The sequence below is a fragment of the Lycium barbarum genome, chromosome 7 (genome assembly GCF_019175385.1).
Source record: "Lycium barbarum isolate Lr01 chromosome 7, ASM1917538v2, whole genome shotgun sequence".
Classification (NCBI taxonomy): domain Eukaryota; kingdom Viridiplantae; phylum Streptophyta; class Magnoliopsida; order Solanales; family Solanaceae; genus Lycium; species Lycium barbarum.
The window spans coordinates 107527267-107553482 of record NC_083343.1 but is presented as its reverse complement, the minus strand read 5'-3'; the positions used below and the strand labels follow the sequence as shown (position 1 = coordinate 107553482).

The 26216-nt window shown below is 36.4% G+C and overlaps 2 protein-coding genes and 1 non-coding gene across 3 annotated transcripts; 2 read left to right on the top strand and 1 right to left on the bottom strand.

Annotated features, from left to right (window-relative positions):
• The first annotated feature begins 7848 nt into the window (after positions 1–7848).
• LOC132603718 (coatomer subunit zeta-1-like) lies at positions 7849–12505 on the top strand. The gene is made up of 6 exons (XM_060316904.1): positions 7849–8006; positions 8906–9065; positions 9288–9435; positions 9523–9600; positions 11348–11432; positions 12173–12505. Exons 1-6 carry the CDS (start codon positions 7986–7988, stop codon positions 12230–12232), a joined length of 552 nt encoding a protein of 183 aa, XP_060172887.1. The 5' UTR covers positions 7849–7985; the 3' UTR covers positions 12233–12505.
• A 1151-nt stretch (positions 12506–13656) lies between these two features.
• Positions 13657–13730, top strand: TRNAN-GUU (transfer RNA asparagine (anticodon GUU)). The gene has a single exon. It is a non-coding gene; the product is annotated as a tRNA-Asn (tRNA).
• Positions 13731–15607: 1877 nt separating this feature from the next.
• On the bottom strand, positions 15608–25840 carry LOC132602392 (protein ROOT HAIR DEFECTIVE 3-like). The gene is made up of 22 exons (XM_060315263.1): positions 25681–25840; positions 25481–25547; positions 25301–25403; positions 25040–25110; positions 24877–24940; positions 24746–24811; positions 24590–24637; positions 24447–24509; positions 24297–24353; positions 23922–24080; positions 23769–23837; positions 23575–23666; positions 20796–20874; positions 19842–20007; positions 19461–19585; positions 18883–19145; positions 18697–18793; positions 18450–18605; positions 18004–18108; positions 17281–17375; positions 16582–16678; positions 15608–16126 (listed from the first exon to the last, which is right to left on the bottom strand). The coding sequence occupies exons 1-22, from the start codon at positions 25838–25840 to the stop codon at positions 15977–15979; spliced, it is 2352 nt and encodes a 783-aa protein (XP_060171246.1). The 3' UTR covers positions 15608–15976.
• Between the last annotated feature and the right edge of the window lie 376 nt (positions 25841–26216).

Sequence of the window (26216 nt, the reverse complement as noted above, 5' to 3'; positions counted from 1 at the left end):
TTGCATCCCTACCATATTCAGATTCATCTGAGGAGTCTTCCCAAATAGCCAAAGCTTCCTTGACCCAGGTGTCAGCTTCCGTTTTTTAGTTGAGCTTGTCCTCAGGGACTTGGTACTTATTTCTTTCTTCTTCGACATTTCTGTTGTTGCTTCCTAACTTTGACAAGCCTTCAGTGATATGCATCATTTCAAACTCATCTCCACTTGAGTCACTTTTCTCTTCTGATTTGACATATTTCTTCTTCTTTCTTCTTCTTCTTCTTCTTCTTCCTTTTTTGCTTCTTGTTTTCTCATTGTTTCCTTTTTAGATCATAAATCTTGAGGTAATTGATTAGCTCATCGAGTGTCAGTTCTTCCAAATCCATAGATTCAAGGATAGTGCAAGCTTTCACTTCCCATGTAATTAGCAGCACCCACAGCAGTTTGCGAACCAAAAGATGCTCCTCAATAACTTTATCAAGGGAATGAAGTCCTTCAATGATGGAGGAGAATCTAGTGTAAATATCATGAACATATTTACTTTCCTTCATTTTGAAGAAATCATACTTTGTGGTAAGTGCCTCAATTCTGAGTTGCTTTATTTTACAAGATCCTTCATAGATATTCTTGAGAGCATCCCAGATTTCCTTTGTTGTTTTGCAAGCAGCAATAAAATTATACTCTTCTGACCCATGACTACGAATAAGGATTTTCTTGGCTTTGAGATCCTTTTGTACGGCTTCTTTGTCAACATCACTGAGTTCTTTCTTTATTTTGGATCTGTCTTCTCTTCAGCCTCACAATCCGTGGCAGAAGCATGAGGGCTGTCACAAATAATGTACCACAAGTCAGGGTCCTTGGTCAAAATAAAATCCTGCATTTTTGCCTTCCACCATTCATAGAATTCTCCATTGAACCTTGGTGGTCTTGTGATAGATTCACCTTTCTCTATATTGGGCGAACTAGCCATGACAAAGATCCTTTCTAGGTATTACCCTTTTAGAAAGAACCTACTCTGATACCAATTAATAGAACCTATGGGTTCACACTTTGATAGTTCACAACCTGAGAGTCTACTAAAATAGTCTAAGGGACCAGGTCCCTAAACTGTTTTCACAGATAATGACAGAAAGTAAATAAGACAAGTAATTTTACTTGGAAAATTGTTTACTCAAGGGATTAAAAATCACGACCTATCCCAGTAGGATTTCCAACTTCACTAAATCGAGCAAATTCAGATTACAACCTATTGCAACCTAGGAATCAAACTCTTAATCCCTCACCCTTACAATAACCCTATTCTAAGCAACTCTTGACTACCTCTAGCCAAGCAAACTAATACACCTTGCCTATCCCTAGACAAGTGTACCACTCAAAGGTTAAGTAGGTAAATAGCCCACAAAAAACTTCTGAGAATTCAAAACAATACACCTAGACTAACTCTAGCCTAGTGTACCACTTAAAAGCTTGTGAATATAAACTTCCTACAAGCAGCCCTTAAGAATTCAAGCACCTACAAATAGCTTCTTAAAGAGAAGATTAGGTTTACAATTTATAGAACAAAGGAACAAAGACTCGACAACCTAAGGACTTGAAGCATCTTCAGTTCAAGGATCTAGACCTTTGGCTTGTTGAGGCTTTGTTCTTGAGAGCACCTTGAGAGGGGCGGCGGCTGCACTTGAGAGAAATATAATTTTCAGATTTGCAAGTGTTAGTCTTTAACCTAGCAATATGTTGTGTATGTATTAGGAAACATGTGAGAAACATGTGACCATGGATAAGGACCCTTTATCTTTTCATATTGGTCTTTAGCTACAGGTTTGACCTGCAGCATGCTGCACCTGTGCTACTACAGTTCTGCCAGTCAGAACAGTGCACACAGCTTTTTAGATGTCATGTTTCGTACAGTGCCTAGGGGACCTGATCAAGGATCTGGTCCTTGGCGTGTTTGTCAAATCATCAAAACTACAACATGTCATAACTCATCAACCATGCTGGTGAATTTTTACACAACATGTTACGATGATCACCAGGATTAGGTCAAAAATTTTGATGATCAACATAACTTGATGTTAACGAAAGTCTCCTAACAACCCACCGAGATTTTACTCCCGATTCTAGTAGAAAAACTATTTTCCCACAATTATTTTACCGCGTTCAAAATCTAAACGGTAACACTAAAAAATCCTATTTGTGCAAATCTTTATTAACTGAGCCAAACGGGCTGAATCCGCGACTTTTGTAGCACAAAAAAAAAGTTGAACCAAACTAGCACAAAAAAAATAAATATTAGTAGGTTTCACGCACTAAATTAGTGTGTGAAAGGACCAAACTGCAAAAATGCAACTTGGGCCTTTCACGCACGAATTTCGTGCTTGAAGGAGGCAACATAAAGTCGCCCCCTCCTTCCCCACCACAGACCCGACCATCTCACCCCACCGGCATTAACGCCATTTTCAGCGGTCCCCCACCCCCCAAAACGCTATTTTCATGTTATTTTTCAATCCAAAACTCAATATTCTTGGTATATTGAAGTGTAAGAACAAGTTTCTAAGGTTAGATTTTGGAATAGAGCAGCGCGGAGCTCATTTTGAAAACTCAAAAACACCTTCATTCTAGGTATTTTACTACAAATTTTTTATTACATTGCTAAATATATTATTACCTTAGGTGTGGTGGGAGGGATCTGTGGTGGATTGCACATTTATTTGGTGCGTTTTTGGGCAGTCCGTAGTGGTGACTGCCCTATTTTTTTTTTTAATTTGTTTATCTATTGTTAATTAGTTAATTATTTATTGCTTGTTTATTTAGTATTTGTTAATTGTTCGATTAGCGACTTCAGTATTTATTAATTGTTAGACTAGCTATTTCAATTGTTAGACTGGCTAATTATTTATTTAGTTTCTTTTAAGCCAATTGTTTATTTGTTAATAATTTCTTAATTGTTTCATTAGTTAATTAATTTTTTATTTGTTAAATATACGATAATAATTTATTATTTTTTTGATTAGTTACTTAATTGTTTATTTATTAAATATATGATAACAACTTGTTAATTATTTGATTAGTTAGTTAATTGTTTATTTATTAATTATTTATACTAATTGTATGCTAACTAATTGTTAATTATTTGAATTATTAATTTTTAATCTTTATATTTTAGGATTGAAAACCCTTAGTTTAGGATTCATAACACGTAGCTTAGGATTGAAAACCCTTAATATAATTTTCGATAAAAGATTACATAACTAATATTACTTGTTAATGATTTATTTAAAATACGTAAAACAGATGAGTCACCACAATCCTTAATAAAATTTTCGATAAAAGATTACATAACTAATATTACTTGTTAATGATTGATTTAAAATACGTAAAACAGATGGGTCACCACAATCCTTAATAAAATTTTTGATAAAAGATTACATAACTAATACTACTTGTTAATGATTGATTTAAAATGCGTAAAACAGATGGATCACCACCCTCTTGATCCGGGGCCCTTCGACCGAGAGTTACTGTATCTTCAGCCCGAGCATAGACTGTGTCTTCATCCCGAGCATAGGTCGCAACATATATGGACATCCGACCTGCAGCCTGAGTCTTAGGTCCGTACCCGGTTAGTGGACTCAGCATGGGAGATCTTAGCTGCTCGCCCCCCACATCCTCGTGTCCTGGATATACTACATCGGGACGGTATCTACCGGTGCGTCGAAGTTGGTCGGGTACAGCACGATAGGTCGCTAGTGACGACATTGATTGAGAGGTGGCGACCGGAGACGCACACATTTCATCTCCGCACCGGTGAGGCTACCATTACCCTTCAGGATGTGGAGGTCATTTATGGGCTACAGGTTGATGGACGTCCATTGTATATTGAGGAGCCTCTTGTGCTGCCGCCTTACCGGGATGAGTTGAATAGGCTCACCGGTTTCACGGCTCTGGATGGTCATATTTCCGGCCAAAGTCGGCTTTTGTTGTCGGCTCTTTACGCTCACTTGCGCCTCACAGACATGCAGCATCCGATTGGAGAGGACACGCCTCAGGCTGATGTTGACCGACGCACGCGTCTATACCTACTCATCATATTCGGGGCCATCCTGTTCCCGAACACTTCGGGTTCACATTTGAGCTTGAGGTATCTTCGGTATATCGACGATCTCTCCGAGATAGGATGTTATAGTTAGGGCGCTACTGTGCTGGGCTACATGTATCGAGGATTATGCCGATGTTCTATGGGCACGAGAGTAGAGGTCCCTGCATTTTGCTCGCTCCTTCAGGTAATATATTTAAGTGTGTGTAATTAAACACAAAATATATTTTTTTAAAACGACGACTGATAAAATGTTTTTTAAATGACTATATCAAATATGGGTGTGGACTAGGTTGAGACCTTTTTAGCCCATACCAGCTCACCCTCCCGCTGACTATCTTACTGTGCCGATGCCATACGCGCGGAGATGGTCGCGAGGCGTACGCCGACGTGCGGAGACGCATCACAGCTTTCTCCCGTTTAGGGAACAGCTAGACTGCATGACGGCGCAGACGGTATGTTCATATTTTGGATTCACACGCTAGACCACATAGCTACTATTTTAGTCTTTTATTGTTAACTAGTTCAATTCTTTTTACAAGCTTTTATATGGACGTCGTATGATCATATTTTGGATGAGCTGCCAGTGTTTTGTAGGGCTGGTCAGCACATGTGGATGTCGCGGTGTCCATTGATACATATGGATATCGTTGAGTATCACGCGCCCGACCGCGCGTTACAGCAGTTTGGGTATGTACAGAATATGTGTAGTAGCACGTGTTGTATGAATTGGTAAATAACCAGTTTTCAAATCTTTATAGAAACTATTCTCAAAACTCGCCAGTGGTACCAAATATGGATGTTGGTCAATCCTCTCAGTTCGGTGGAGTTGATCGTTCTCCACACCATGACAGTGCTTATGAACAACAGTAAGTTCATCACCTTGATATTAAATTATCTGTATATATATATATATGTTGGTATTTAAATTATGTTACTTTTCATGTCGGAGGATGAATGCACTTGATAATGAAGATTTTCCTAATTATTATGAGTCATCATCAAGTGATGACGATGAAATAGCTAATAATGCAGAGGTAACCGATGATGAAGATGATGATGATGTTCAAGTTGGTATGACCAACAATATTCCTCAAAGCCAAAACCAACAAGAACAAATGCACCACCACGTACCACCACCGATGGCTGAAAGCCCAACTTCTGAAAGCCCAATTCAGTAGCATTCTAACAATATCCCTTATCTTGACAGCCTGCAGGGTCGTGATGATGCATTTGTCTTCACAAGAGAAGATGATAATAGTCGCCTAAAAACCTGGATTGAACCAAGGGATCTCAACAAAGATCGATGCTACCTTGCAAAGGGAATGTTGTTCGCATCCAAAAAGGCGTTGCAACGGGCTGTCAAAATTTATTGTTTTAAGGACATGAGGGAGTTTAAGGTTGATCAGTCAAACACAAAGATATGGAGGCTAGTTTGTAGACGACGGTATCAAGGCTGTGAGTGGTTGCTTCGGGGAATTGTTAAGCTTGATGGTATGTGGGCTATCACAAAATTCCGCGAAAGACACACTTGTGATATGGAAGAAAATCGAGCAGATCATTATAATTTAGATACAAACATGATTGCTCAAGTGTTACTTAAAGACATTGCCGAAACGCCAAGGTAACTTATCCTACCTAGTACGTTATATGTCTTATATCAATTGAAAGATCATTACTAAATGTTGTTTGCTTAAACTTGTGCAGGTTCCCCATCAGAGATTGTATTCGAAACGTTCAAACCGTATATAGTAAAACTATAAGCAACAAAAAGGGATTTCTCGGGCGTAGACGCGCTTTTGAGATGGTCTTTGGAAATTGGCATACTTTTTTCAATCGCTGCCAAGGTATATGGCAGGTCTACAACATTTTAATAATGGTACTGTTGTAGAGTGGCGGCTTATAGAGGGTAAAAATCTTCAACTTCGTATTTTCGACATTCAAACCATGCATTGATGGTTTTGCTCACTGCCGACCAGTGATATCCATAGATGGTACGCATGTATATGGTGCCTACGACATCAAACTCCTAATTGCAATAGGAATGGATGCCAATGGGTCAATATTTCCTCTTGCTTTCGCAATTGCCGCTAACGAGAGCAACGACACATGGGGGATCTTTTTGACCCATTTGAAAACTCATGTTATTAAGGATCGTACCAGCATATGCGTGTTGTCTGATCGTCATAAAGGCATATTGCACAATATGGATAATTTACCGGGGTGGCATCCTCCCTTTGTTTACCATCGCTATTGTTTAAGGAACTTGAAGGCAAATTTGCAATCAAAGTTTCACAATGGCACTCTAAAAAAATTGATGTGGGGGGCTGCGATGGAGCATCAACAACGAAAATGGGCTGCAAAAATAGATCTGATCAGGCAGTGAGTGAACCCACATACGTTTGGTTGATGAAGCTCGAAGTTGAAAAATGGACGCTTCATGCTGATGGAGGCAAAAGATGGGGCATGCTCACAACAAACAGCTCAGAGTCTTTCAATGGCTTGCTGAAATCTGCTCGAAGACTACCTATCACCGCAATGGTGAGAATGACTTTCAAGCAGGTTGTGGAGCGATTTGTTGTTAGGACAAGGCATGCTAGAGCGATATTAGCCGACGGCGGGACATGGATGCCAAAGCCCTTAAAAAATATGGAGCATTATAGAAAAATATGTGAGCATCACCAAATGACCGAGTATGACCCAATTCAACATGTGTATAAAGTTAGGACGGGTTATTACAACGGTAAGGGTGGAAACGTGCATACCGTTTATGAGGCAACAAGAACATGCACTTGTGGTAAGTGGCAAACGTACCACATGCCGTGTTCTCATGCTGTCAAGTGCTTCGAAAGAATAAGAAAAACGGTAACAAGTTATGTGGCGGGGGAATACAAGGTCCACAGTTACCTTAGAGCATATTCCGGCCAATTCCACCCACTTGGTAATGAAGCTTATTGGCCAAACGATCCGTTTTCGATGGTTGCTAACAAGGACTACATCAAGAAATTGGGCATTAACTCACGGAGTCGTAGACCCAATCAAATGGATGTTAGTGAAAGAACTTACTCTCGCAAGTGCTCTACATGTAAGCAATATGGCCATGACAAGCGTTCGTGTGGGCAACAAGGCCGTGGTAGTACAAGCACGTCTCGAAGTAATAGAGCCTCTAGAACTTGAAGATTGTATTGTTATTGTAATTTATTATTGTATTGCTTTGAATTAGTATTGTAATTAAATGGAATGAATTATTTTTTATTAGTATAAACCTCTCGTAGTGGATGAATTATTATTAAATCAAATATTTATATTTGTACATTCAAATATAATAAAACACTTAAATCAAAACCCTATAAATATGACATGTTTCAAAACTTACTCCAGGGCACTTTAGAACCCCTAAAACGACGATCCAAACGTTTAGGTGGACTTAATGTATTGAGCCGACATTATTGTACGCAAAAAAAGATATGAAGTTTTATATAAAATATTGATATTTTGGGGTTTTGAAACATGACTAATCTTTGTCCAAAGTATGGAAAAAAACGTGATTTGAAAGGTAAAAAAAAAAAAAAAAAAAAAAAAAAAAACAGAAGACCTCCTTCACGCACGAAATTCGTGCGTGAAAGGCCCAAGTTGCATTTTTGCAGTTTGGTCCTTTCACACACTAATTTAGTGCGTGAAACTTACTAATATATTTTTTTTTAATGCTAATTTAGTTTAACTTTTTTTTTTTTTTGTGCTACAAAAGTCGCGAATCGCAAACGGGCTCTGTAAGAGTGTAGATCCATATAACTCGTAAGTCGTGAATAGCCCATTTATACCCTTACTAAAAATAACTCTTACCAGCCAAACAGTTAAAGCTTCCAAATCAAGAACCATACAGTTTTTTCTCTGTAAATCATTTCTTCCATCAATGGCATTTCCTCTCCATTACGTATGTTTTCTTTCCCTTGTTTCTTATAGTTTAATTACCCCTGAAAATCTTTAATTTTTTCAAATGAAGTGTACAATTCTCACAAGATCTAATAGCTATTGATTAGTTGATCACAATGCACAATTCTGTTCAGTCTTCTATGGATCATTAATTAGGATGTTACTAATCTGGGGTTGATTAATCATCTAAAAGAGAGAGAAAAAAATGAAATCTTGAGAAACTTTAGTTGATCTAGCTCATCATTTTTTTTTTAAATATTAATCATTAAAAATAGAGAAAAAAAATGAATTCCTGGGGTAATTTTAGCTGATCTAGCTAGTCATTTTTTTTTTAATATTAATCATAAAAAAATAGAGATTTGAATTCTTGGGGTAAGTTTAGCTGATCTAGCTCATCATTTTTTTAAATATTAATCATTAAAAATAGAGAAAAAATGAATTCTTGGGGTAAGTTTAGCTGATCTAGCTTATCATTTTTTTAATTATTGCACCTTTAGATCACAGTAGCTACAGATGCATATGTATGGATACATAGCCTTTTTGTAATGTATTTATTATTATGTGTCATTTAGCTGATTAAATCTTTTTTCTTTAATGAAAAATTTGGCTGATCAAATCTTGTGTAATTTTAGCTGATCTGAACTCATCATTCTTAACTTGATGCAAAATGACAATGCACTCACCATGAATTTGTGAAAAAGGTGCGAACTTAGCATAAATATATATTTTAAAACTGTATGTATATAGTTCGACTAGAAAGTAGTCAGTGCACCAGGTCAGCGTAAACTTCCATCTGTCGTTGTAATTTAGTCTAACGAAGAATGTAAATTGCTGAAGTTGGAATCTGCATAAAATGGGTGAATGATTACTCATGGTAGAATGGTCATATGATATGTGTAGGGTTCTTGCCCTGTGGTAAAGAATATACTTCTTTTGGATTCCGAAGGAAAGCGTGTAGCAGTTAAATACTACTGTGATGACTGGCCAACACATAGCGCCAAGCTTGCTTTTGAGAAGTCTATTTTTACCAAGACTCAAAAGACAAATGCTCGAACTGAAGGTACTGGCGCTCACCCTTTTGGTTTCTCTTTGATCTTTATAGCTGGAATTGTATTTACCTAAATTTTCTTTAACCATGGATAATGTGTTTTATGTCCACTGGATCTTTTTGTTTTTTTGCCTGTGTTCAAAGTTTCTTAAGGAATAAATACTGTTCTTATGTTTATTTGTGTACTATGGATCTCATTTTTTTATAGGATTCTCTACTTTAATTGATTTGCAGCGGAGATAGCAATGTTTGACAATAACATTGTTGTCTATAAGTTTGTGCAAGACCTTCACTTCTTTGTGACCGGAGGTGATGATGAAAATGAACTAATTCTAGCCACTGTTCTCCAGGGCTTCTATGATGCAGTTACCCTTCTACTCAGGTACCATACGCCAAATCTTTATTCATGTATTTTTTAATCTTTTCATATGTAAGTATATGCTGTCTAACCTATTTTGCTTTGTTTCAGGAGTAATGTTGAACAGAGGGAGGCCCTTGAAAACTTGGATTTGATTCTTCTGTGCCTTGATGAGATTGTGGATGGAGGGTAGGCTACATAGTTCTCTAATGTGTTCTCATTTTTCCAATTTTGCTTTTCCTTTTTTCTATTTTCCACAAGTGCTGTCATCCTGCTATAGAAACTCTTACGAGTTATCCTTTAGCAATTTTATTTTGTCATTTTGTGCTGCTTAAGTATTGCATCCTCTGGGAATAAGTATTTGCTTCAAAACTTGTCTTGCTGTAAAGGGGGCTGCATCCTGGAATAGGTTGAACAACCAGTACAATAGACTAGTGTTAACTAGCTTCCATACTTTAGAATTTGTGCGGAAATGATTTCCTACCTTTAGCAGTTATTTGGAAATGCCTTCTTCCATGGCTCAGATGGGATGCTGAGCCCAAGGAAGGTCTTCTCTTGAATATGAGATAATGGTGAACGGTGCAGATCAAAATATGTAATATGCCAGTGGAAGACAGTGTTCTTGCAATTTCCTGTGTTGTACTTTACCAGAGTATTGTTGGGCTAAGTCAACCCAAGAAAATCACTTAACATGGTATGATATTGTTACTTCGGTCAAGTCCACACGGTTTTTCTGAAAAGGCCGCACACCATTAAGAGTATCACTATACTTTATATATGACTTCTTTCTTCTTATTAACTTCCAATGTGGAACTTTGTTCGCGCACACGACAATCACCCCTCAAATTAAGTTCCACATGACCATCACCACGATTCTTGGGCTTATGTGAGTGTGCCCCACTCACACCATCCCAATATTTATGGCCATCAAATCCCATAGGACTTTTTTTGTGTTTGCGTCTCTAAACTATGGGTAAAGGTACTAAATCGACCTAAAGACGGGTAAAGGTAGTAAGTTAATCCCTCCGCTGTCTTCATATTCGCTGCCGTCTTCCTATTCGTCCTGCCGAATCATCGACTCTGATACCAATATGTTGGGAAGAACAAGTCACTACAAATGCACAACAAATGTAGCAGTGGAAAGCACTGAAGTGTCAGACCAATCTGTTGGGAAGAACAAGTACTTGCTGCCTATACCAGCTTGTTGCTTCTCTTGGTTCAAAATGGACTGGTTATTTGTTTCGCTGCTACCTTTGTCATGTATCTGTAGTGACTTGTTCTTCCCATTCAGTATTACTGCCTTTAATAGTTTTGCAAATTTTTATCTTCTTTTTGTTTGCCCTCCCAAAAGAAAGAGATGGAAACAAGGGAACGGGTAGTTCAGCTGAATATACTTTGCGAGGCTTTATCTTAATCAGACCTGACTGTTATACTCTTCCTTCATTGCTTTCTGTGGGTGGGGGAAGCGGGGGCTGAACCAGTTGGAGCGTGTGTATTGGTAATTGGCTAGTAAAGTTTGAGTTTTTTGTTAGATTGTTTGTGCCTACTGCCCAGTGTAACTCCAATCCAAGTTTTACACCCCCCTCCACCCTCCACCCCCCCCCCCCCCCTCCTTGTTTCTATTTCCTGTTTTAGACAATGGAATAATGGAGTACTAGTGGTTTGGAGAAACCAGAAATTCATGTCAGAATTATAGTAAACACATTTTGGGTCTATGACCCTCCGCCTGATGAGAAATTCTCCTATAGTGTTTTTGATAGAGGCTCAGTTCTCTTGTTAGATAATGCTTGTCTATGAGAATAATTAACATTTAGTTTATTCTTCAAGAGCATATTTCTATGAATCCTATAAAGCTACGTCCTCTTTTTCAAACAGAAGCTTTTTACATAGGGTTCTTTTACCTTTTAACTTTTTGGTGTTTTGGAATAATTGGCAGGATGATTCTTGAAACAGATGGTAGTGTCATTGCTGGCAAAGTTGCCAGTCATAATATGGATGATGGGTCACCCATTTCCGAACAGGTAAGCAACACATTCTTAGTATTTTCCGAATCATAGTTTAGACAGTATTCAACCTTTAGGAAAGGTGCAGGTTTCTTGCTGGTTGGGCAATAGTTCAAGACATCTGATTCACTGAGCTTAGCTAGAACATCTTAGGGGCCAACATATTTGAAAGGGTTATTTAAACTTCCCCAAAATCATGCCAATATTATGAGCCATATTTATAACTCTAATTACCAGAAGAATAAAGAAAAGGCGAGATGATTATTTAGGTTGTATTCATTCAATCAATCAACTTTGCATTAGTCCGAAACTTAGGTTGTATTTGTTACCCAATCTTTTTAAGGAGACTTATCTAACTTTTCCTTAGCACAACCAAAAATTAAAAATTTATTTTATCCTTTGTTTGGAAAAAAGTCTCTCTTGATAAAACCAATTCCAATGCAAAGTTTTCTTTATTTTGAATTGGTAACTTGTCGTGAATATCTCATGCAAAACCTCGGTTGAGTTGTTTCTTTGGCCAATGAACTCTCGGTTTCTGAAGCCTCTCACAAACTCTAGTTGAAAATGTCATTGCATCTTTTTATTTTGAGATACAACTGATGATGAGAGCTTTTGGTTTCTACTGTTTATCTAAAAAGGAACCCCACTTTTTACATATTAAAAGAGCGACGGTGTTCATTATACCCTAGGGAGATCTCTTCGCATTGTTTTGGGCGTAGATATTAACCTGCATTTTGGTGTATTCTATAAATTTTCAGACAATCAGTCAAGCTTTGGCAACGGCTCGTGAGCATTTGACAAGATCACTTCTCAGATGAAGCATCACAATGCTTGTGAAAAGAGATGAATTGAGCTTCATTCTTTAGAAGTGTCGTCCCCAAATTTTTAGAGGTTATTTCCTTAGGATGGAAATGTTGTCCATCCTTGAGTCCATTCACGTTTTTATTTCATAGAATGTCCTCTTTCTGTTAATTTTAATTCTTTTACTCCAAAGATTATTTAGCTACTTGTAGTAGGTCAGCCATTACACAAGTTGGATTTGTATTGACTTGTGATAGAGGCTTTGAAAATTTAATACATTTTTGTCGCGATCCTGGATTTTCATTTCCGTTTCTGTGTTCTTGTGATAGAACATGAATGCTAACAGATGATTCGTCTTGTTTTAATAAAACTTTGCTCTGAACCAGAAATTATGGAGGTTTGTCATTTTTGGTGAGGTAATTTGAATCACATGAAGAAATGACATGGTCCAAGCCGTAGATCAGAAAGAAACAGAGGACCTGAAGCAAATGATATGTTAATTAAAAGAGTCCAAAAATGTATCAGTCCCCCATTCATTTTAAAAAATTTACAAGTTTCTGAGCAATTTTGTTGAAGTGGTTTCAACACGTTGCCGCATGTTGACGATTGAATATGATTCAGTCTAATAATGCTATTTGTAGTGAGTTGTAGCGATTTTCTGTTTTCCATGTAAAGTTCTAATAATGTTTAGTAGCATTAAAATCTCTTAACATTCAAAGTGCTTCCGATTTATTTATCTAAGTACTCATGAAGTGTTGAAGGACGGTCAAACTCATACTCATTCCATTTACATACTCTCTCCGTCCCAATTTATGTGGTATAATTTTACTAAACACCGAGTTTAAGAAATAAATGAAGACTTTTGAATCTTGTGGTCTAAAACAAGTCAAAGATATTTGTGTGGTTATAAATAATCACGTTAAGCGTAAAAAGTAAAGTTTAAAATTAAATTATTATCAAATAGGAAAATAAGTCATTCTTTTTGGGACTGACTAAAAAGAAAAGTGTGTCAATTTGGACCGAGGTGTATCCAACATAATAGGTTACTATTCTAAGCCAGCTTCGCTTCTTCAAGCTCCGCCTCTTATTTCAAGCTAAAATGCTAACAAGTGCATTAACACGCAATAGCTTTTGGGAGTATATTTCTCATTAACTCAATGAATATATCTAAAGTCACTTCTCATTGTTTTGTAGTATAAATTATTTAATTATTCATTTATTTATCTAATACTCCTACACACCGGAAGCTAGGATAAAACCACCGAAATACAACTTTATATATTAAAGATTGTCTTTGTCTATTTTTTCCTTTCTTTCTTCTGGGCTCAAGATGGGTGAGTGCATGAACAAATGGAGAATACATTGACGGATTCAGTTTAATTAGAGACAGTAACGTTAAATATAAAATTAATATTTAGTAATTGGTTTGTGTAAACAGGAAGCTGGAATAGCTCAGTTGGTTAGAGCGTGTGGCTGTTAACCACAAGGTCGGAGGTTCAAGCCCTCCTTCTAGCGAACCTTTTTAACTTTCTTAAAAAAAAGCTTTAGCAAGTACAGTCTCTTCTTCTTATTCTTCATCTTTATCCTTCTTGTTCTATTGTTCTTTATTAGGTTTCACACATGAGGACTTCCTTATGCGTCATCATTAATTAGGGGTGTTCACAGTTCGTTTTGTATCGATTTTTAGTCAAAATCAAATATAATATATTTATCAGTTCGATTGTTATCGGAACCTTTTTAACTTTCTTAAAAAAAAGCTTTAGCAAGTACAGTCTCTTCTTCTTATTCTTCATCTTTATCCTTCTTGTTCTATTGTTCTTTATTAGGTTTCACCTTTTTAACTTTCTTAAAAAAAAGCTTTAGCAAGTACAATCTCTTCTTCTTATTCTTCATCTTTATCCTTCTTGTTCTATTGTTCTTTATTAGGTTTCACACATGAGGACTTCCTTATGCGTCATCATTAATTAGGGGTGTTCATAGTTCGTTTTGTATCGATTTTTAGTCAAAATCAAATATAATATATTTATCAGTTCGATTGTTATCGGAACCTTTTTAACTTTCTTAAAAAAAAGCTTTAGCAAGTAGAGTCTCTTCTTCTTATTCTTCATCTTTATCCTTCTTGTTCTATTGTTCTTTATTAGGTTTCACACATGAGGACTTCCTTATGCGTCATCATTAATTAGGGGTGTTCACAGTTCGTTTTGTATCGATTTTTAGTCAAAATCAAATATAATATATTTATCAGTTCGATTGTTATCGGTTTTAGTTCAATTATTCAGTTTTTAACAGTACATAGATATATCTACCCTTTCCTTCTTTTTTTCTACTATTATTTCTTCACATTAAACAAACAAATAAAGTGATAAAAAATTTGTTAGATAAGTGTAACATTGTTTTGTTAAAATATACTCAGAACAAGTCAAATATATTTAACTATACAGTATCTTATGAAAATTACTATTGTAAGTTAGAATACTCAAAAACTGAAGATTCTTGAAATTTTATCTCCTCTGACACAAGAAACTATGCCTTGTACCGCATAGTTCTGTAGGACAACCTAATTTGTACAGAACTATGCCGGACAAGGCATAGTTTTGTAGGATAGCTTAATCTACAGAATTATGCCGGATATGACATAGTTTCTATGTAACTTTACTCGAATAGACATAGTTTCTATAAACTTATGCTAGATAACTTAATTTCTAGATAAATATGCTGGACAAGGCATAGTTTCTATGAAATTTTGCTTGGTGAAATTGTTTGGTTTTTACTTTACTGGGATTCGAACCTAAAATCTCTAATTTTGTAGACCAACCAATAAGGGTACGTTGACCTACAAATTCTTATTTAATGAAAAGTAGGGGCAAAAATTAAAGCCCAGTCATATGAAGGGCAATCCGCGCAAAAAAAAAAAAAAAATCCAAACTTTCAGATCCTTATTAACAACATTGCGCCGTAATTTCCGTATTATTTTACACAAATCAAAGTATGAAATAACAGAACATGTATGAGCAATACCTAAGGCACATAAATGATTAGAATGTTCGCTGCATTATCTCTTGTTAGATAATTTTTCAACAATGTTTGTACTATTAATTTGTGAAGTTATAAGACAATGTTTAAATAACTTTTTCATGTTTAGAAAATAAAGGGAATATTTATTTATCTCATATTTTATTGTACCCCAATCTAAATTTTCCCATGATTGATAGTACTTTATTTTGGATAAGTAAAAAAATAAATGATCCTAAATTTTGGTTTGAGTTTCAGTTAAAGTACGCTAGTAATTTTTGTACATCATGCAAGTGAGGTGGGACCTTAAGATAGCAGGGGCGAAAACAGAAATAATTAATTCACAAAAGGGTATTAGATAAGCAAAATTTCTACAAAAATGTCACCGAAATTTATTTATTTTTTAAAAGGAACTCAAAAATGAAATATAAGTTACAATAGTCTTTCTCCTCCATATATAAATTACAAAACCAGAAAAAAGATTATCACATCTCATTTAATACAGTATATAACTTCCATCAGTAAGTTCCTATAAATATAAACATAAAAACTTGCTGCCACAGAACAGAAAAATGCTCTATAAACATGACTTACTTCCCATCGTATTCGTATATCCAGAATTTAGATGTTGTGAGTTTTGAAATGTATATCTAGTTCTATCTATATTTGTTTTTCGCACATATGCAGAGTTCGACCCCAAATCATTGGGTTTTGTCGAACAAGCGAACCCATTGTTGATCCGCCACTATTTACATCATTTTGTCATCCCCATTATCCTTCCACTTTGATGCAGGAGTAAGATTATCATTCGCCTTCCTTTGACCTGCCTCTGCCAGTCGTCTAAGAAGGTTGGTGACTGTAGGAATGAACTTTGTCGCTAAAGAGAGAAATCCAGGAAGCTGCCAACACATGTATCCAAGATCAGTTAACTAAAAATATGGAAGTAAACCAATCATACTTATGTACAACGTGTTTGCATTGATTCACGTATAGACCCCTTTCGTCCAACTCTAAACAGTTAACTAAAAAAATGTCGCAGAATAGAAAGGAAGGTAAACATGTGTCTTACCATAGCAGACTAGATCAAGTATAATGAACTAATGAATTGAGACGTTATTGAAAGATTACAACTTATTTGTATTGGCAATTCTAGTTTTGCATGAACTTTATCAAACAGACTACTAGAAAGTCAGTTGCAACAGAAAATTATATGAACTGTACTTCAGGACAATGGAGGAAGTTAACAACAATACTCTCTATATCAGCAAGATGGAGAGATTCGTAACCGTTATTTGGTTAAACTGCTTCTTAAACAACAAAACTTAATTCTTAACAAATCAGATTCAATACTTACAGCACCATTGCGAAATTCACCAGATACGTCCAGTTGCACCCAGAGAGCTTTCACTAGTAGGAAGGCAACAAATATGACTCCCAAATACAAAGGATTTCTGAAAAGAGTAAAAACCAACATGAGCTATGGGATCACGGTGGATACACCTCATTATCAGGTGCATATAAAAGCCTATATTCATCAAACTACGGGGTATCATGACTAAGGGTGTCGAAATTAGTCCAAATTTCTTGACCCGCCCAAAATTCACAGGTTAGGGAGAGGGACATAATTCAAGATGGGGCAAAATATGTTGAACCTAAATCGAGCCATCTTGGGGTTTGATATGGGCTAAAAGAGTATATATTAACAAGTTAATTTCAACCTCCATTCAAGGGGTAAACTAAAAGTGAATAAGTTAATCTCTAGAACGAAAAGGGAGAATAAAGAATGAAATAAATGGATAGAGAAACTTCTACCCGATTCTAACAAGAAACTGAGAAGTGGTCTTAATTGGGTCAGGTTGGGTTATGACCTGCTACTGAATAAATATTTGACCCAACTCATATTTACCCGAGCATTTTCAACGAAATGGTCATAACTGTACTGCTGTTTTGACTTACACAATCCTGGCCCTCTCTACCCATTGACGCCCTTACTCTTTTTCCCCTTTTTTTTTTTTGACACCCTTACTCATGATCCACAAGTAGGAAATGATACCTCAATAGTGTCATGAATTCATTGAAACCCAGAATAAGCAAGGCGAGAATTGCCCATGGAGGTGGTAGCCAATTATTATTTCTCTTGCTGGCCTCCTGAAAGTTTTTTTAAGAAAATAATCAGAAGCTAAGCACAAAGGGGTCCGTCAATATTACAATCCTGAAGAGAAAACTTTATCTTGATTAAAGTATCAAATAGAGACGCCACAACACATGCTAAGAAAAACTGCTATGTTAACATACAATTGACAGGCTCAGAGAACCGTTGGAATCAAATTAAAAGACAACAGTATAATGTGAGTTGAAGCTGGAACTTTTCTTAAGCTAGTGATTACACCTTTAAATTGTTTGGTGCAAATGTACTGAAAAGTGTTGTCAAATGCGAAAAACATAAAAAAGAACGAAGGTTTGTTGGGACTTCAAATGAAAAAAAGAATGAAGGTTTGTTGGGACTTCAAATGAAAGAGCAATTAATGTGTGCGCTTTAGTTAAAAGGTGCTAATTCTTTGGTACACGAATATCAAATCTCTGATGTTTAATGTACAAAATTGCATTAAATTTATTCCTAATCCCATTCTTTAGTATGTTCCCCTTTCCCAGACATCCCCATAAACCTTCTAGTTATTTGGAGTTTTAAATCTTCCATACTGACAAACAAATCAAGTATACAAGGAGTGAAGTTCTAAAAATCACAGAGATGTCTGCAATATGTAGGATAACGTGCCTGAGCAGCAATGGCTTGTGTAACAATATATTCAGTCTCAGTGTTAAATTGCTTCCACAACGATTTGCATTGGATTGGTGTGATCAAAGTTTTTGATGCAGAAACCTGCACAATAAAAAGTTAAACCATAAGATAATATATGACAGGTCCAACATGGAAGAGAAAAAGATTACTCAATAACAGTGTAATTTCAAGAGATGAACATCTGCATGCATCTTTCTGATCTTCCAGGTCTAATTACCAAAATGTGAAAGGTGAATAAATGCAAATGTTAGACCAAGCGGCAAGGTTAGCATAGAAGGGCATATATAGTACTGCACTGATAAAAATTGATAATTTAGTTGATGGTTCAAAGAAAATATTCATATTGTAACCTTTTTCTTTGACCATTCTTCTCTTCTTGTAAATAACTTCTAAGAAACCATATTATCGACTAAGCAAGTTACCTCATTCCAAGTGCTAGAGGCCAGAGGATCAAGCGACTCGGTGCCTTTTTTGGTTGAAGCACCTCCATCCCCAAGAGCAACAGTCAGCATATTATCTATGCTATCACGTTCATCTTCCAAACGAATTGCAGCCATAACTGACAGGAGCTTCAAAGACTGAGGAGAGCATTAAAAAAAAAACAGACACTTATGTGATATTCAAACCTTAAACAACACCCGAGAAAAAGAAAGATTAATTCAGTCATACAGCTGATCTGGCAGTTTTGGTAATAGCTCGAATATTTTCCTTTCCGGTCCAAATTCGTGGCATTGAATCAGAATCATAGCTAAATAACATTGTAAACCTGCCATGATTTTTATGTCAGTAGCATATATTTTATATCGAAAATATTCCATGTCAGAACTCCAGAACAAGATGACCAAATATCAGTACCTGTCCTTCATATGAATCAAAACACTTCCAGCTTCTTCCTTTGCCTTTGCTTCAACTACTCCACGTGCATAATCCTTCAATCTCAAGACCATACTATCCTTTGTTTGTTCATCCATTTCAAAACCAGAAAGTGCAGCCGAAAAACCAGTGAGTGCTGTGTCAGTCTCACGCTGAAGCAGTTTTCTCATTGCTGGCCACGTATCATCACAAGCTCCATCTAAAAGACCCTCAACAGGTCCAGCTAATGCATCATGTAGTTTTGTCTGGACAAAAAATCTCATTCAGTGTCAGCATAACTATATCTAAAGATACAGTCAATCTCAAAACGATACCTGTTATTTGTTAACATCTAAGATCAAGTTGTAACAAAGAAATATATATTGATATCAGGAATGTTCTCCGAGCCATTCAGCTCTCAGATGGCAATGTATCATCACATTGAAATTTTTTTCCCGGCAAATGCCAAATTACTTGGATCTCAAAATCCCAGTAACAAAAATTAGCGAACGATCCAACCGAGTTTTAGTAAATGTTAATACGTACTACAAGGGCTAATATACAGTTATTGAACTTCATACCTCATAGAGAGTATTAACTTCAGCCAGCTTGGCAGTACGAGCTTCAGCGATATGAGCATCTATATCACGCTTGAGCTTATCCCTAACTCTGGACGAGTCCCATTTTGCTTGGTCAATAACAGCATCTGCGAAATAATGTATAAGTATACCAATTTCAAAAAGCAATGTGTGGGACTAAGCTCAACATAATACACTAAGCAAATATATCAGTCACCAATGTTTGTCTTAGTTCACTCTGATAACTACAAGCTCAGCAAGGTGTTAAGAAAAAAAAAATGAGCACTTCGCTAAAGCGTGGTCAGTACTGACAGATAATATGATCTTGTCTGTTGAACAGAATAAATAGAGTGGGGTTACAGCAATGGCAGGTTATTCCTGTACCTGCACATTCTTCATCAAACTGGGACATAAAAGACCCACTGCACTCACGAGCGGCCATTGCGAACCCTATACCTCCCTTTAGTTCCTTATCAAATGCTTCTTTGAATCTTTCTAAAGTATCAGATCGTATGCGTCCCAGCATAGATTGGTAGGCTGGTTGCACAAGCTACAACAGAGAAAAAGGATGAATCACGAGGTTGGTTAAAGAAAATATCTCTTCTTGGTTAAAGAAAATGGCCATCTCAAAAGGGGCATGAGCCACGATGTATGCAGCGATACCGTGCGATACCGTGCATCAAGTTGCATATTACAGCAATTATCACCATAGTTTCATGGAAATCTTTATTGTATAGGTATAATAACGATTAGTTGATACATCATTATAAGGAACAAACTCCAGTTAGCTATATACAACCACCACCACTACACAACTTAGACACCTCAAACCTAACAAACGTGAACGTAGAAAGCGCACACACTGTCAAAGTCTGTCATCAAGAATTTTCTTCTTTTAGTCTCTAGCAAATTTAGTACATTAACAAGCAAAAGCATGCTTTCCATTTCAAGCATTCGTATCCACACACAGCGACATTTGAATGTAGAAATGATAGAAAATTATTAGGAATGCAGATGAAACTCATGGAAGAGTTTTTGAACTTTTATGTGAAGTTTTCTCTATCAAACTAACTTATACAAGTCAAAATGATCATCTTAAACGTGCCTAGTCAAGCACCATCATAAAAACTGAAATGGTGGGAGTATAAACTTTTCTAATGGGGAGGGAAAAAGCAATGACATCAGCAGTCCACAGAGTAACTGCTATATTGGCACTGAACTAGAAAGGAATCCACCAAGTTTTGTTGGTCAAATCATCAAAACTAGAAAGGTGAGTTCAGTATTTATATATTAGTACAGTGAAACAGGTTTAGGGGAGAGCATTGTCTAGCGCACTACCTGAAGCAATTTCTCTTCCAACTGCTTTCTCTTTGTAGATCTCACTCCTTCGTCAAAGAATGTAGCCTCTGCATCATATCTAAAAAGAAACAAAATCTTATACTCTGGTACATATGTGCTTATTATTTTCAATATGGATACAAGTTCGTAACATGTATATCAAGGAAGAAGAGCATAGAATTATGCATATACGAGACGTGATTCTGCAGAATTCCAGAATGATGCACAGGCCCAGCTTTGCATATAGCTTTAACTGTATTGTTCTTGATCCAACTAATGAAGAAATGAGAGATAGAGAAATTTGTATGGCTGAATCTGTTCCATCCCAAATGTAGATAGTGGATACGTTGTTTACTGAATTATAAATGGAATGGCCTAAAAAGCGTGCCAAAGTTAACCAATACAATTTACATCCACATGTTTCTTTAGTTTCAGAATTATTCTTATAAACTGTACAATTAATTGTGATAACAATTGGCATTTTACATTTGAACAAAGATTTATAGATAATTTGGGATTAATAAATTAAGGAAACTCCCTTAAGGGAAGATAACAAGTCAACCTGGGCTCTCTTTTCTTTTTTATCTTTTTTTGGGGGAGAACGAGATTGGGCTGGAGAAGGTTGGAGCACTAGGGGAAAGATGGAGAAATAAAGACATCAGAAAGGAAATATTATGGGAGTAGAGTACTATAGGGGTGTAAAAAGAATATGATGAGCTTTAACAACAGTTTTCAAAAGCATAAAAAATGAAAATACGACCAGAAGGATCCTGGAGAAGCGAGAAATGGAGCAAACACAAAGTGTGCATTGTGGAAAGAGAATACAAAAATGTAATCTTATTCCACTTCAAGCATAATCGAAGACTAACATGAAGAATAGTTGGTTGGAGAAGATGAAAAGAAAAGAAGAGAGAAGAAACACTGAAATGCATTCGTCGATCTTCTGAAGAGACATAGAAAACGTTGGTTGGATTGCAGCAATGCAGAAGAAATTCCCAACTTAGCCCCTATCTTTTGTAAGATTGGTTGGGTTTTCTTTTTCTCCTTAGCCCGAAGTATTTACTTATAAAACTTGTCATCTCTCTGCCTGGGAGCACTCACCTTACTTACCTAGCTCGCTTAACGTCACCTCACCTTGCTCTTCTTTAAGCAACAGAGTGCTCACTTTCTAGAACACTACTTTCAAAATTTTATTGATGAGATTATTGGGAATTAGTAAAGGAGGACTGTATGACACGCTTCACATAATTTACTCCTTTAACTAGCAGGGACGAGGGAGCAGTATGAATTTTGATGTCCAACTTAGCATAAGGTAGAGTTCATAATGAAGTTTTTAGACAAATTTTAGTAGAAAAACTAAGAAACACTCAAGGAGAGGATAAACTCAAAGAAAAAAGCCCTGGTTGTTGTTTGGTAGCCAACTCGGAGAACCTTATACTCATCCAAATATTGAGTTGTAATGAGGGGTTTGTGGATGCAATTACTATCCAGTATACTTGTTTAGTATATATAATTAATGACAGGACACAGTCGAGCATTTTTGTAGCTGAATATTATGAATTCACATATTCCCTTAAAAAACTACACTACATATATCCAATTACACCTATTACAACCATCAAACTAGGATTTGTTCTATTTTCCTTAAGAAAAGGAGTAGTAAGAGCAAATGGTGCATGCAGGAATGGAGGGGGTAGTATCACCAAGTTGTCATCATTATTCTAGGAAGGAGAAAGGAAAATGGAGGTTAGAGGAGGAGAAAGTTTTCCACCGCCAAGGGAAAAGATAGAGGCTAGAAGGGCGGAAAAAAGAGAGAAAGAGAAACAGCTCCTCTACTTATATCCTAGAGGTAAAATCATCAGTTCTATGGGCTAATACGGAGGGATCTTAATGCATCCAACCACCTATGGATTAATTCGTCCAATAAAGTCAAATGATTAATCCGCTTAAAGAGGACATCCAGACAAGAAAATACATTAACTGAAGACGGGTTACTCTCATCCAGTTTCATATTACATCGCTAATGGCACCTTAATACTTATTACTCCAGCACAATCCACCAAAAGCTATTCCTCCTACTTGAATCTGGTTGTAAAAGACGACCATTCACAGCTGCTATTTTTCCTACCTTATTCTAACACCCAAAATGAGTAGCTCCCCTACTACCTCAACGAGAGGCCTAGTCCACCATCAATCTAAAAAACTAACCAACTCCATCAGCCTTTCCTTCTTAAAACCCCAATACAAAGCTAATCATCAAACTGATACAAATAGGTAATAGGAAGACACGACAAAATTCCAAGCACTCCTGCCGAAATAGTAGATTTAAATAAACAGTTATAGAAGCCAATACTTGTGAGTCTTTCCTTTGTCCTCAACTCTCTTTCACATTACAATTTCCTTCATACGTTTTTAAAAGTATTACCAGGTGTGGATCCAGGCCCCTTTACAGTGAACTGTACCAGGCAAACCCAAAAGCTAAGACAAACTATCAATAACACAATACCATAGCCTTAGTAATAGTGCGGTATCAAACACAATTTTGTGGTCCCCTCTTACTGCAAGAGTGCTCAAGTGCATCCTTCTGGAGGGAAGAAAAGAGAACATTAAGAAATATCACTATATAGATATACTTCCCTCAGACATAAAAATACCCCTTCCAAACGTCACTTGGTATCTGAAACGTAACCCAGCTACTTTCGTGTGTATGAGAAAGAAGGAAAAAGGAAAGATATACGCATAGAGCTATAAAGCACACGTTATGAGATAGTGTTCTTACTCCGTTAAACAAGTGTTCAAAATTAAGCTAAGCTTCTTCCCAAAGCCCCCCACAGGATGAGATTGCACGGCCTCTTTCAATTGACACCACTCCTATAACAAAAGATTAATTATTACATGTAAATACCAATGTTCAAATTGGTTGATGGAAAAGAACATATGTAATTCACCAAATATTTAAAACAATTCAAATACCTCATTTGCAATGAAAGATTCATATTTTTCATGGGCAATTTCCTCACAGCGTACTGTAGCTACCATAACCTGTATTTAGTTTAAATCAAGCACATCAACAAGGATATGGATGATCAACTGAATTTTCAATTGAGCAAATTCAAGGTACATAACCTTATGGGCAGGGAGGTCAAGGTCCCTATTCTCCTTTATAACCTCCCACATATGCTGCGCACTAAATGAAAAGCCTGAAGCAGGAACAACTCCACGTCTATCTCCAGCAAGACCTCCAGGTGCAATAGAATGAAAGAATCGCTGTCTTAGACTAGCCACCTTTACAAGGATAAACATAATCTAGTAACCCAAAGCTCAAACAAAAGAATCAGTTATCTAAGTACGTTGAAAAACACTATACGCCCAAGCAAACAGATTTAAAATTATAAAGAGAGGGGGGCGCGGGGGGGGGGGGGGGGGGGGGGGTCGAGAAGAAGACCAAACTAAAGGGAGATAAATCGATCAACTAATTTCCAGTAATTGATTTGTGTCTACCTGCTCTTTAAATTGCTCTTCCTTCTCTTCATAACTAGAAAGAGCAACAACCTCGACCTGGACATATCAATCAATTTCAGTACATGCATATGCATAACAGAAAATCATGCAACAAGAAATTTATGAGAGATCTTAAATTAAGAGACTCACATTAAAAAATTCACTTAAAGGTGTTTCTTCATGAGCTTGCGGCTTTGGGACGGAATCCCATATCTTCATCAAATAGAAGCGAATAAAAATCAACAATTGAGTCTACAATAATATGTATACTATGAAAATCAGGGATATGATACCTTCTGAATATCTTCCCTTAAAACAGGCTCCAAGTTTTCAAGCGGAGTCTACAAATACATTGGGAAATCAACCAGTTATATAATCTTTTCAACAATCATCAGATACAATCAATGTCGGAATATCTTCAAAACCGTATGTGAGAAGAAGGAACCTACCCTTGTTTTATCGCGTATAACAAACAGCATTGTCGTTTTACGAGGACTAAATAACCGCATCATAACCTGGTAAAATTAATCAGTAAAACAGTGATTCAAATATTCAGACAAGGTAACATCTTGTATTATACCTGAAAAACAGTCTTCAAAAGAGGCTTATTTGCAGCTTGCTCACGACCAATATCATGACACCACCTGAATTTCAAACTTTTTAAACAACTTGCCCATTTGTTTTTCTTTTTCAGGTTTTAATTTATCTAGTGCATGTAAGTCACACACTAAAAGAAAACTTACATATTGATTAGCACTATATCAGAAACAGCAAGTGCAAATAGTGCACTTTGCTTCTCAAATGTCGTGTCATCCTATAAAAAACATAAAATCTGAGTGAGGTAGGCAGCACTTGATGAGCATTAATAGTGGGAAACTCGGTGGCTACAAATCAATCGTAAAATTTGACAATTGCCAAAATAATATAGCTAATAGTGGATCCATTATCCATAGACAGATTCTATGCATAAGTAAATCATCATTGAGATAGTCATTTCAACGAACCTCTCCACGTTCTCTCCCATCGGTGCCCTCCAAATCCATAACAAGGGTGCACGGCTCAATCCCAACACACCGAGCCATCCAGATACCTTTTGTGGTTTGTGACCTGAAAAGAATATCAATAATGCTTGGTTTTATAGGATACAGAGAATGACTGTGATAAGCTAAACGACTAACCCATACCTTCCTTTATAAGCATCCATCTCTCTAAAGTTAGTACTGAATAGATGATTTAACAGTGTACTTTTCCCTGGAATAATCTCATTTGAAGTTAGGAAGGGGGGTAATAATGGAGTCATTTAAGCATAAGGACAGACAGACCACCAAGACAAATTTACATTAGTTGATTACAAATTGATAATGGATGTAGAAAGAATTAATACCGCTACTTTGTGGGCCCATAATGGATACTACCGCATATGAAAGACCACATTCTGCCAGTTTAACTTCCTTTATGAAATTTTCAACTCCAGCAACATTGAAGACCCCATCCCCATCAATGAGATGGGTGGAACAACATACATCTTTTTTATCTGAAAGCATATGTTATAAAGTAAGCAAGAACCCGACTTTTAAAAGAAGCCTTAGATTGAACCAGCATCCTTTGTTTGTAAACAAATAAAACCCACAATGTATCATAATTCTATATAGTAAGATAGAAAAGAGATCACATTTCATCCAAAAGCTGAAGGCCACAGAGTCAAGCTTCTTAAGTAAGAAGGTACATCTATCCATAAATAGGAGAAAAGATCATGCTATTCTACATTAGTTCAAATATTATAAACTAAAACATGTACATGTGCACTAATTATTAAAAACTAATCCTTTTGGTATCAAAGTTATTAAAAGTCCTTGCATAACAACATTGTACTATGATTTTTAGTGCATAACAATTCTTAAATGATCATCCCTAAGTAAT